Source organism: Calonectris borealis, chromosome 19, assembly GCF_964195595.1.
Source record: "Calonectris borealis chromosome 19, bCalBor7.hap1.2, whole genome shotgun sequence".
NCBI classification, from domain to species: Eukaryota; Metazoa; Chordata; class Aves; order Procellariiformes; family Procellariidae; genus Calonectris; species Calonectris borealis.
Window position 1 is genome coordinate 956,565 of NC_134330.1, and position 12,952 is coordinate 969,516.

General features: G+C 53.9%; 1 protein-coding gene across 3 annotated transcripts in view; it reads left to right on the plus strand.

The window, feature by feature from the left end:
* Window positions 1-12,952, plus strand: part of CLUH (CLUH binding protein of NUMT mRNA) — a 41,664-nt gene that overhangs the window by 1,670 nt on the left and 27,042 nt on the right. Inside the window, exon 1 of one of the 3 annotated variants that reach the window (XM_075168211.1) lies at window positions 6,229-7,302. The exons of the other annotated variants lie outside the window; for them this stretch is intronic. Within the exon in view, the coding sequence (XP_075024312.1) occupies window positions 6,411-7,302 (892 nt within the window). The 5' untranslated portion in view covers window positions 6,229-6,410. Of the gene's footprint in view, window positions 1-6,228; window positions 7,303-12,952 lie in introns of those variants that run through there. 3 annotated transcript variants of the gene reach the window in all.

Consider the following 12,952-nt stretch of genomic DNA (forward strand, 5'->3'; position numbering starts at 1 on the left):
GGTGCTGGAGCAGGCTGGATGCAGTTCAAGAGCGGGGAGCACAGTGCTGAAAGCCTCCCTCTCCTCCCCGCGTGCCAGTTTTTAAAGCAGGTATCACGCCTGCAGTGCCAGCAACTGGGTTAAAAAGTTACGCTGTGTAATCCCTGCCTCTCAGGGTGCAAGCTGATTGCCGAAGGAGGCAGGGAGGTGGAAAAATCCTCCCCGTGTTTCAGCACTGCACAATTGCCCAGGCACCTGGTGGGTCTGGGGAGGAGGGGGAGGAAGGCTCTTGTCCTGTCTGGGAGCCTGGGGCTGAGGCGATGCCTCTGACCGCATGGCTCCCAGGCAGAGGTGCTGTGCTGCAGTGGAGGTGGGGGCAGCCTGTCCGCGTTGGCATCGGCAGTGTTACGAGCTCTGGTTCCCAGGCCTCTCTTTCTGCCAAGGAAAATTGGCCTCCACTCTGGGGTACCTGCCGCTGCCTGTGCGGCTCACGGAGCAGCCGTCTTGGGCACCCTGCTTTGTCTGAAGCGACTGTCGGTACCGCTGGGTGGTGGGCAGGCTCCAAGTGGGCTTCTCGCTGAGGAAATACGCCCCTCTGCTGTCCAGGCATCGAGGCTTGGGGGTTGTTTTCTCTGCCTCTGAAAGGCGAGAGAGCTGATGACTGCTTCTCTCTACCTCCAAGCCAGACAAAACTGTTGGAGCCACTCCGTCCTTCTGAGTGCAGAAACACACAAAAACATGAACAATTAGGGTTCCTGTAATGATTGCTGATGGGGCAGTTATGGGTTAAGTTACCTTTCTTATTAGCTAGCACGAGATCAAGAGACAGCCATTGTGTGCAGCATTTCTGGGATTATTTCTGTTCCTACAGTTGTCACCGCCTTAGAACAAGTTTGTCTCGTGTGCAAGTTTAGAAGTGCTTCTAGCTACCATAAAATGCTTTTCAACCTTGCCTTGCCCAAAAATTTGCTTTTTCTAGCTAGGTTCCTCCATCCCTGTTCTTCCAGGCCACCCATACCTTCAGCTACCTCTTCTGTTAAAAAAGTGGAGAATGCAGGTGTTAATGGAAAACTGCTGCGGAGGCAAGCATAGCTGTGCATTAGTAACAAGGTCAGAAGAGTGATTTTTAATCTTGGGATCTGCTATCGCTGTCTGTCGCCCGACCTTGGAGGTGTTTTGGAAAGGGCTGAATTGCTGGCAGTCGGGGTTTTTTAATATGCAGTTGTAACAGGCTTTGGGGGGAGAATCGGAGGAATATTGTGCAAGGGAAATCTGATCACCACTACAAGGTTAAGAAGAGGAAAGGAGTGTGATAACAACGGGATCTGTGCGGCAAGGTGGGGGATAGGAACCTGGGGGTATCATGTCCGGAGCAGGTCTGCCGGTGGGATAACAAAGTTGAGCTCTTGCTGGAAGCTCGCTGCTCTGCCTGAGCAGCCTTGCTTGTGGGTTTCCCAGCTGAAAAGCAGAAGTAGGTCAGGAACATGCACCTAGTTAAATCCACCCGCAGACACAGAACTACCTCGTGCACAGTAAAAACAGCATTGTGTTGCAGAGTCCTGTGTTTGTCTTCGTCGTCTGTAAATGAGTAAACTTGACAGTGCACCCCCCTCCTGGCGCAGCTTTCCAGCCCTCGCTTTGCTTTCTTGCATTGTGCTCTATTGGTTGTACTAGAAAGTTGTTATTTCTAGAAGCTTTAAAGGTCTGAAGTTCACGTATTTTTTTATTTGCATTTGAGAAGTAAAACCAGTCCACAGGGCAGTGCTTGGGCAGAGCGCGAAAGGTGAAAACCAAAGCGTGGCTACTCCCGTGGTGGCAGTGGCTGTCGCTTTTGGAAGCAGGTCAGTTTTTCCCCAGTAGTAGCAAGGTTGTCTTAGGATTAGTGTTTGGTTCTCGCCTTCTGCAAGCACGTGGTTGATGTTGTGGAGCTCGCACATGCCCGTTTGGCATGTTGAGCTTTCTGTTGCATTCTATCTTTTTAATGTTACTGAGTCTGGGACAAGTGGTTATCTGGCATTTTCTTGACAATTCAGTGTAGATGCACTTACACAGGTGACAAACCCTCCCTCTTTGGGTGGGAAAATAGATCTACACTCACAGAAGTAAGCTCTTTTCTCAAGCTGAAGAAATAACTGCTGTGGTGCTCACCAGCCCCTTGGCTGATCCTGAGGGAAAAATCCTGTGCAGCAGGCCACTGACTAAGGTTCCCTACAGCTAAATGACATTAAAGGAATGGTGCATTTTTTAAAAAAAGCATTTCCTTAGTTTGCCCTTCTCTTCCTCTTTAAAATGAAAAGCTCTACTGCAAGCCTTTGACAAAGCCTGCAGGCTCAGAGGAGTTTTATGTAGTTACTGTCCAACAACGTAAAACTGCAGGATTGTGACTCTTGCCCTGCTTGCCTAGAGCTCCTGCGGGTCGGATTAGCCTGACACCAGCCCTGCTTCCCAGGCTCTCCGCTAGCTAACCTCCTGCCGTTGCGGTTGGGTGAGACTGGAAATGGTGATGTGGATATTGCCTGTTAGCAAGCCATGTCGTGCAGAGCGCCCTGCGAGCAGGCACTGGGGGTAAGACTCTGTCTCTACTGTCAGTGGCGCTGAAGCCTGCAAAGCCTCTGCCAGCCTGGAAGCTCGGTCTGCAGGTTTGGCTGGGGTTAAGGTGGGCTCTTGTGCCAGCTCAGGTTACGGCACTGTGCAAGGGAGGACGGGGTGCTCGATGTCCCTGGCAGAGGGGTTTCTGCGGGACAGGCGAGTTTCCCAGGCTCCTGCCTGCAGCACGTTTTTACAGAGCCGCTGGGAGCAGCCGCCCAGCCTGTTTCCCTGGGGCTGCGTGCGGCCCCGAGCAGGCCTGGGGCAGCCGCAGGTGCCTGGCGCAGGGCTGGCCGGGTGGGAGGCTGCGGGCTAATCGGCACATCTGTGCCGCAGGAAGCAGGAAGGCAGTGGGAGCTGCTGAGGACAACATTGCAGCCGTCGGATCTCCCCTGCAAACTCTACCCAGAGCTCCCTGCCGTCAGCTCGCCAGGTTTCGGGGCTCTCGGCCACATTAATATTTATATAGGGCTCTCAGGACCGGCAAAGGTGGTCTTTCCAGGCTTGTGCTGCGTCGAGTTTTCTCCAGAGCCATTGTGGTTGTGGTGACAGGCGTCAGTGGTAGCGCGGGGTGAAGCTGGAGTCTTCCCTGCGACGCTGTGGAGCTGTGGCTGTTGCTTCCCAACACAGCTGCTTCTGTCTGCAAGCCTGATGTTTTGCTGGTCCCACTGCATGCGAAGTCTAACGGGATAGTTCACTGTCTTGGGCTCTTGCTGTCTCAGTAGCTTTCTGAAACTAAGGTATGTGCCAGAAGAAAATACACATGCTTGGAGAATTATCGACTGATTCTCGGTATCTGTCTGAAATGTGATTCCTTCATCTGGCTCTCTTATCTTGAAATTTGAGAAACATACTATTCCTAACATAGTTGATGTTTTTGTTGGTGCTGATCTTTGCACTTTGCCTTAGGTCCTAGTCTTTGCTCCTGATTTCTGTGATGTTTGAATTGCATGTTGTTGTAGCACGGTCACCCAGCCAGCTAGTTTCGACTAAATTTCCAAAGTTTTGGCCAGATAGAGAGTTTACAAACGGGTTTAAATGTAGTTCCCAGGTGTGGAGAGCACAGCGTGGGTAACTCAGGGTGCCAAATGTAAAGCATGAGGCATTTCAGTGGCTTGTAAGTGCCTGAGCCAGCAGCTGTGGGACCCCATGAACGCCCTAGGGCATGGCTGCAATGCAAATGTCCCAGTATCAATACAGAAAATACAGAATACAGAAAAGCCACAAACTTCTAAGTAGGCAGGAATGTGGCTTGAGCTGTTTAGGTCTATCCAGCCAAACTTTACTGCGGATGCACAGGAGCTAGGAATTAATAATTTCCCCACTTGCCATCCATGGATTGTTAGTACTGCAGGAGAGATGTCCGGACCAGCAAGCCTGGGGCCCACGTCGAGAGAGCTGCACACTGCAGCCCTGCCGCGCTCTCCGTGCAAGTCAGTCCCTGGCATTTTAAAGCTGCTGAAAAAGAAATGCAGTGCTTATACCTTTACCCACAGATGGGTTATAATCAGTTTGAGTACTAATGGCAGTAAAGCAGCTCTAACATTTCACTCTGGGCCCTTATTAAAAGAAGCGCTTGTTGCACCTAAAGTGCCGAAAGTTTCTGGGAAGCTGTTTCTGCTGGGGAGGTAGATGGAGGCACGTCCGTGCTGTCTCCCACCTCCCCTGACGGGACGTCCTGCAGAAACATTTCCACTAGGGCCATCTCTGGAGCTAATGCCTATTCATTTAATCAATTTATTTACATTCATTAAGCTATTTATTTTGTTTAATTTATTATTCAGCTAAAATTTAATTTGTGTTTGCTATACTGACACCAGCCTTCACGTGTTAAAGCTAGCACATGCCGCACTGCTCTGAACTTGCTTTGGCTTGAGTTGAAGAAATGCTGCTCAGCTTCATGAGACCTCCTGACCAGATACTTCTCCAGGAGGAGATTTCGCCTCTTCCCAGAGGTCTCTTGATAAGGAGAAAGAGTTAAAGCTGTTGATACATCTATACTCCTTCAAAAATTGTCAGAAAAACATGCGTTATCGATGCTGATGTGATCTGAAAGTTGGTGCTGGCTCCTGAGTCCGAGGGGTGCCTTGTCTCAGGCTCCCAGGCCCGGCGGCTCCTGCACCGAAGGGGCAGCCGTGGGGCTAGATAGGGTTCCTTGCTTATTGGGCAGGAGCTCAAACAATTTGGAGTGGGAGAGACTTCCCTTCTGGTTCCTTTTCCCTTTAAAAGGACAACAGAAGCTAGCCAGGGTTTTCTGCAGAGAGCTTTTGCTCTTTCAGCTGGTTTCTGCCTTTCTCCTGGCAGGTGGCTTGCTAGCGCAGAGGCTCTGAGGGCTGCTCCTGGCCTTCCCAGGGCCGCCTTTGGAGAAGGGATTGCCCTTCCTCTGTGTGTGTTGTGTTGGCCTTGAGCAAGTGATCCCGTGAGCTGTGTGGTCTTGGCTTTGTTCTGGTTTTGAGATTCTTGTGCTAGGGATGTATTTTTCTTCTGCACTTTGTTCTGGTTTTGAGATTCTTGTGCTAGGGATGTATTTTTCTTCTGCTCAGTGCAGAGTTGTGCCCCTTCCCATCCATGAAGCTGTGTCGAGGGCTTAGGAGACTTGCCAAGGAGGACTGCGCCGAAAGTTGGGCTGCCCAGGAGCGGGGGGGTTGTCAGGTTTGCTGACCAGACACAAAGGCTTTCCCGGGCAGGTCCAAGGCTGGTCGATTCAGGCTGCAGCTCTTGCACATCACATCGTGTGTTTGAAAGACCCTGCTCTTCGCATGTGTCCCAGGAAACCGGGACCACTGAAGGGACCCAAGTAGCTGAATGCCGAGCAGCGTGTGTGTCGGTATGGGATGTGTGCCTGCGTGCGAGGGGCAGTGATGCCTGGCTGATGCTGCTGGGAGAAGCGAGGAGCAGGCGGCTGCGGCACGGCCTCGCTGGAGGCATGTCGCGGCCTGCTCGGCCGCAGCCTCCCCAGGGCACCTGGTGCTTGCAGAAATCTCCAGCTCCATAATCCCTGCTTCAGTTGCTGGGATTTCTTAAATCAGCACAGAGGGAGGAGTGGTGTTAGGGGGTTGCATGAGTGGTTTTGTGGTTGGTTTGTGGTTTTTTATGGCAGAGCAGGGTGAGAGGACAGAAAATTCGTCTGGAAACTACTTACTGGTTCACTGCCTGGCTGCTTTGTGCTCGCCTGCTTAGTATGGATGGCTGTGCCTGGGCCCAGGCGTGCCATAGTAACTGCCCTCGCCTTGTAATTCAACGCATCTCACTTGCTTACAGGTTTGGCAGCGCTGAAGCACTCTAGCACTCGTCCCATGCTGCACTGGTGCAGCACTCGAGATCGGGCTATTTATAACCACCCCCGGGCCGGGGCGGTCGGGCCGGCATCTCTCTGTGAGCGCGCCTGAAGAAACTGTTAGATACGCGTCTGGTTTTGTTCTGGCGTGGCGGGGAGAGGAGAGCTTCAGCTGTGGGGAGCTGCTTTTGGGCTTTGTGGATATCATGGCAGTGTGAGCGTGGCATCTGGGGAGAGGGGCAAAGGCGCACGGTGGATGAAGGTTGCTGGGTGGCACTTTGGGAGAAGTGCTGCGAGCCCAGCGTCCGATTCTGGCGAGCACGCAGGACGTGAGCTCAGGGTGCGTGGAGTCAGCTGCCGGTCCTCTGTGTCCCGCCACCCTGGGGCCAAGTAGGAATTTTCTCTGGAGCAGGCGGCCAACTGCGTGAGAAGGCGAGCAGGTCCTGAGCAGGCTGTGGAGGGCGAGGGCTGCCGCGTGGGAGTTTGCCTTGTGGGGACTTCAGTATATGTGCGCAAACAAAACTAACTTTTCTAATCTGGTGCTGTACGAGCCAGGCTGCTTGTGATCATGGGGAACAGCCTTTTTGCAAACTGCTGCAGGCATGTCACCGATCTAATCTTCCAGACGCGCAGCTTTAACTCGCCCGATGAGAGGTCCCCCCTCTTACCGAAGCCTCCCACAAGCTGCGCTGTCTGCCCGGAGATGCCAGAAGCTTCCCAGTGTACTGGGCCGTATCCAGACATCATCCCCAGCGAGGCGGTGACTGGAAGCCTGCAGAAGAGCACCGAATGCATTCAAGACCTATCCGAGGCCAAGGACGAGGAAGGAACAGTGACAGTCTGTGATAAGAGTTGTTTGAGACCCAGCGTTGGCGCTGCTGGCCTGCTCCGGCAGGCAGAGGCATCCCGTGCGGTGGCTGTCCTTCCAGCCGACCTTGGGGAAGGGCCGGCAGGGCTGGTCGATCATGCTCAGTCGCTTGAGGCCTGCCAGAGCTGCGTGAAACTTGAGGACAGCAGCTTAGCCCATAGATCCTGCCGCCGGGAGGAGCACGTGGCAGCAGCTGACGAGGGGGATGTGGCCCCTGGAGCACGTACCGCCGGCCGGGGCCATGGCAAGGGACGAGCAGCCTTGCATTTAGACACAGCCTTAGTGGGTCCGGACAGCGTCCTGAAACACAGAGATACTGCTCCCTCCCCGGGAAGCCTTGGGACACCTTCCTCTGCTCTGCCAGCAAGCGTGGGGAAAACCCCACCGGCCCAAAGAACAGCCGTGCCGCCTGTCCCCCCTGGCGAGGTGTCGTCTAAGGCTCGGGACGCAAGTACTGGTTTTGTAGTGACGGACCCTGCTGCCTGTCCCGGCGGCAGGTCAAGCTGTGATCTTGACTCTCGGGCACAGGCACTGCCCTCAAAGCAGCACCAGCAGAAGAAGAAGAGGAAGAAAAAGAAGCTCACACTTCTAGGTGCTCAGCGGCATGGCACTCTGTCATGCTTCGTGCAGCCAAAACTCTGTATGCCTGTAACGGGGTGGGTGGCTGCGTGTGCCCGTGGGATGGGGCAGGACAAAGGAGAGGGGAGGCAAGGTGACGTTTTAACTTCACAGCAGGAGGAAAAGGGGGAATGTGGCGAGGTATCCCACCCAGGCTGTGTACCACAGAGGGACCTGTCTGTGCCTTGTCCGTGTTAGCAAAACAAACATGAGGGGGTTTTGCTTATTTTTTTTCTTAATTCATAAGGCAAATCCTTCTCTTGTTTGTGACTGCAAACATGGTCCTTGTAAAGGATGGGAGCAGGTCTGCCAGGCCCAGCCTGCAGCAGTGCAGACAGGAGGATGGGGCAACGAGGGACCGGAGCAGCATTTGCTGGCAGCCTTTGGCTCCCTTCAGCTACGCACGGGTGGGAGGAGATGCCCGAGCTGCAGGGACAGTGCAGCTCCACAGCTGCCCTGAGCACAGGGACGGGATGTTCCTTCTCCTCCTTTGCCCAGTGCATCTTTCCAGTGCTGTAGGGACAGCAGGGCCCCAGCCATTTGCTGCAGCGTGGGAGGGGGGCAGCTGCTCAGCCGCATCCTGCTTTCCTCCTCTCCCGCTTCTCCACAAACTGGCACAGCACGGCTCCGATGTGGCACCAAATGGTAACTGAGCTGGAGTGGCTTTTGTCCTTGCCAGGACTTCTAGGATATGAGGAACTCAGGTTATTATTTTTCAAGTCTCAAGGTCAAATTTTGCCTTTCTATCACCGTATTTTGTTTGTGTTCAGTCCCTGGGCAGTGGCTGAATTTTGGTCTCAAATGCTGTCTTTTGGTGCACCTGGTGGCGTGAGGGGATGTGTAGGGTGACTGACCCAAGCTGGTTGCTTGATTTCTGGTTTAGCGCCTTGTTTGCTTTCTATGTGCCCATCAGTGTGCCCGCAGCGGGTGCTGAGGCTGCAGGCACAGCTGGTTGGGAGGCAGTGCAGAAACTGTCTTACGCGGCTCTGAATTCACAATGCCTTTGAGGAGGGAAAGGCAGAATAACCCTCAGAATGGCACTGGAGCCATTAATAAGAAATGCACTCCGAAACTCAGTGATGGAAAAGGTAGGGGTTTAATTTTCAGGTTTTGTGTCTCTAATAATCTCTGCTGTTATTAAATGTCAGGAAGGAAACATCTTCTCTACAGAGCAGTCCGTGGGTTGGGTACTGTTGCTTTCCCCACTCTCCAGACCAGGCTAACTTGCAGCAACATAACGTTGCCATCTTTTTGACCTGTTCATTTAAAAAAAGGATTAGTGACCGACTTCAGTCTAGAAGATTTGTTTGAACATTAATTAGTTATTAACGAAAACTTCCCACGATCTATCTTGTCTATCACTGTATGCAGCCAGTGACATTCAGCTTCAGGTGTGCACCCTCTTTCATTCCGGGATCCTGCCTGGTTGGGTTCGTGAGCTCACCACCTCTGCAGGCTCACTGTAAATAGGAAGTGTGATTAAAACGGGGCCTGTCACCTTGGCGTGTGTACTCGTTGTCCAGGTGCAAAGATGAAACTTAATCCTTTTGCTGAACCTCTCTGCCAGCTGCGAGCCGATTCCTCCTGGTGAGGTGGTGCCTGTGCCGCCTCCTCCCCTCTTCAGTGTTTTGCTTTGCCTGTTCTCCTGACGCTTTAGTCTTGCGTGCACTCGGGTTTTGTTCACGCTGTGCTCCGAGTAGCAATGAGAACATCGTGTTACCGCTCGGCTGCCAGCCAGCACAAGCCGGAGCTTAGCAGCCTCAGCCGCGCCTGCGGGTACAAACCAAGGGCCGAAAGGAGGAGGGTCCTTACTGGGACGCTGGCGCATCCCTTGGAATGACCGGGGAGCCTGGAGGTCACGGCCTTTGGTCGAGACCGCAAAACCGCGTCTCGAGGCTGACGCGTACCGGGAGGGATCTCCTTGTTCCGTCTCCAGCAGCGTGAGTGGGGCGGTAAGCGGGAGGAGTGGCCAGGTAGCGCCCCTGGAGCGGGTGGGACCGATTCCCTGTGACTCAGCCGCCTTCCATGAAACCATCTGGGGTGCATCGCACAGCGCTTTCTCCTGTGGGCGAGAGCTTGCAACTAAACGCAGCTACTGGCCTGTTTGGGGCTTGAACTGAGAGTGAGTAACAGGAGAGAGGTCTCTGCAGGTGTCTTTCGGGTGTCCTTGTTGTTCTTACTGCCATCTTGAATATGCTGAAATAAGTGCCCGATGCTTTTGCCTCGCTCTGCCTGCTGGCACTGCTGAGGCCACGGCACAGCTGGTCTGCAGCAGGCGGTGAGAACCGGTGACCCACTTTAAGGCAGGCGGGTGAAGCTCCGCTTCCCCGCGGGGAGAGCACACGCGGTGAGTCAGCACCCAGCAGGCAACACGTCCTCCAGGCAAGTGCGCCTGTGCTGCCGTCAGCTGGGGTTGAAACAAATCGCGCTGTTTTCGTCGAAACATACCCATTGTGTAAAAACCCCACTGGAAGGCCTTTGCTGGCCTTCAATCAGAGGGCTAACCTGCTGGACAGCCATTCTTTCTTGGTCCAGGCTTAACTTTTGTTTCTAAACTTAAGACAGTGCTGGCTGGAGCTGGATCTTCTGCCATAAGGAGACATGAAGGTTTTGCCTCTACATGTCTCTTCTGTCGCAAAGTGCAGAATTGTACCAGCCCCGTCTTCACTGAAGTAGGGAAGGAGGGATGGAAACTGCAAATATGTTGTGTTTCTGCAGACAAGAAAGAGTCTTCTGATTTCTGAAACCATTGGTACTCTAGGGATCTGATACCACTGAGTAGTGAAAAGCAGAAGCGTGGTCCTGGTTGGTAACTTTTCGTTGCTGTATGCAAGCTTTCCCTGTCTTTCTTTGCTTTGCAGCTGAAGGTATTTGCTGTGCTTGAGACCAGCATGTGCATGGGTTGCTCAGCTCTCGCGTGAAGTCTGTCTTCTTTTGGTTTGGTTAGTCCCTATGCACTGCTTTCCTCCTCCCCACTTCCAGCTCCAAGCTGGCCGGTTGATTTCCGCTCGCTATGGAGGCACCTTCTCTGCTGGATCTTGCTTAGAAGACAGACATGAAACAAAATCGTATTTACTCAGAGATGACAGTGTCCCTTTCAGGAATATCCTGCCAACTGTTGTGGCACAGAAGTAGCTTCAGTGCCCACCTCGCTACTGCTGAGGAGTCGGTTGGTTGGAAAGCATCCTAGGTCAAGCGTTTAGCATGGCTACCAGGCACAGGAGTGTGTCTGGAGCATGGCACAGGGCAGCCTGCAGGACCATCAGGACAGGTGACGTGGCTGGGAATGAGAGCAGAGAGACAGGAGCTGGCGCATCCATGGGCTGCTCCTTCCGCACCTCGGCTGCCAGCAAAAGCTAGCTGTTCGTAAGCAGCGCCTCGAGCTTGGCATCTGTGATGCTGTCGGAAAAGGTCCTTGGTCATGGATAGGTGGAGGCTGGGGGTTTCGGGGTGGTGGGCAGCACTGCTGCAGCTGTGCCTGGATTTTGCCCTTGGCTGCTGCCTCAGGAGTTGAAGATGGGCTCTTGGGTTTTCACTCAGTGCTACAGCCTTCCTCATAGCCAAATTCTGCCTCCCCTTTCTGGCTGCTACAGCAGGAGCAAAGTTCAGGGGTCCTGCCCTGCTTGGGTGGGCAGGGGCTGGACCAAGCCTGGCTCGGGAGCCTGGCGGGTGGTCCTGTCTACGGTACTAGTAGCCCCAGGTGCAGCTTTTCTGCGACAGCTTTTCTGCTCTCCCTCCTCGTCCCCACATGTTCAGGCAGTCCAGGAGCGTGGCTGTGCTGGCTGTAGGGTGTGAAGAGGGGCTCTCCCAAGCCCTCTGGGCATGGCGTGGTTTTTCTGAAACCATGTCTTTTGGGGCACTCTTGTGTAGAGCTTTTCTTCCTCCTTTCTAGCATGACGGCAGCTTGCTAGAGCCAGAGCCAAGCCTCTCGTCTGGTTTGCCCGTGGTTTCATCTGTCAAAGAAATGAACAGCTCGTGTTAGGGACATACGCAAAGTGACAGGGAACATGAGCAGCAGCTGCTGAGATGCTGAAGGCAGCATAGGCTGCTTAAGGTGGTTCTGTTACCTGCTGCCTTTTGTGTGGTGGTGTGCTTTTCTTGTGTTTCTTGCTCTTACACTATGTCCTAGTTCAGCCTTGACAGTTGTCTCTGAGGCGGGTTTGCTGTTGGCAGTCGTCTGGGGCAGGAGTATGACCCTTCAGGGACACCTCAGCAGGGCTTGCTGCTGCAGCCTCGTGTTGTGCTCCAGAGGTGTGCAAGGGGTTGTTGCGTTCCATCCCTGTTTTTATACATGGTGAAGGTTGAGTGACTTTTCTGGGCTGCTGGAGCAGTTGGGGCTGATAGGTGAGGACTAGCTGTGATAGCTTTGGGTCTTTAAGCCACAACGCCAGTCTGCAATTCAGAAATGACGGAGGTTGAGCTGCCGTCTCCCCCGGAGCGCAGCTGGGGCTGGGACTGATGCCTCCCTAGGAGGTGAGGAGGAGGAGGAAAGAAACCTGCCAGGTGGAGCTGGCCGGAGGACTGCAGCTTGGTGCTCAGCAGCCTCGGGGCATTATCCTGGCTTTGAGCTGCCCTGATCCCGTGCAGCCTTTCGGAAAGGCTCTTCCCAGCGCCCAGGAAAGCCCCCAGCCCGCTCCGTCTGTGCCGCCTGCGATCGGGTGCCTGGGAGCACCAAGCTAGAACCGCCACGTGTGATTTTGGGGGTCCGACGGCCGGGTGTGCTGGCTGCACGCGGCTGGGACGGGATGGCCGTGCTGCAAACGCACCCTGCGGGGTGCGACGCCCGCTCCCTTCCAGCATTCACTGCCCAGGGTAGGCGGATCAGAGCGGTGCTCTGCTCCCAGGCTGGGGACAAGGGAGTCTCTTCCCTCTCTCAACAGCCATCATGAGTGGCTCTTTCCACGACTCCAGCTTACCCTGGCAGCACCTCAGTCCAGCAACGCAGTGTGTCCACTTTAGTGTGGTCCCCAGCCCGGTTTGGTGGGTATAGGCTGCTCTAGGAGACCTGTAGCTTCCTAGATCTTATCAGCTCTCTGACACTATCCGCCTTATTGGAAAAGAAATCAAACCATTGCAGGAGCGGTGAAGTAGGTGCAGAGAAGTTCCCGTCCCTGTGACGCATCTGTCTAAATGAGCACTTAAAATGTCGTCACCTTTTTCTTGAATAAAATTGCTTAGGCAAAGCCTTGCCCTGGCACCATGGGATCTCTGCGAAGTATTTTGGAAATGCAGAGGGTGGCCAGATGCAGGCAGGGGCGTGGGAGCTGTTTGTGTGCCTGTGGAGTAACCTGGCTCCCACGTGACGCGTGGCTTAGCCATGCAACTGCCGTCTCTTCCCCTCCCTTCTCTCGTGGCTGAACAGTAGCGTACCAGGAGGTATGTTAGGAGCTGTGTAACATGTTGGTGCAGAGGTTACAGCTGCCTCCGGGCCGCAAAGCACCACACACCCATTTCTTTTAATTAAGAGGCTTATTAAGACTAAGCTGAATGTGTTGTACACTGACCCATCCTTCCTGCTTTCCTTCCCTCCCCTCTCCGCACATGGTTTGTGGAAGATGTAAATCCCGCAGGCGAGCGAGAGCATGTTAATTATGCTGTGAGGGGAAGGGCCTGGCACACCTATG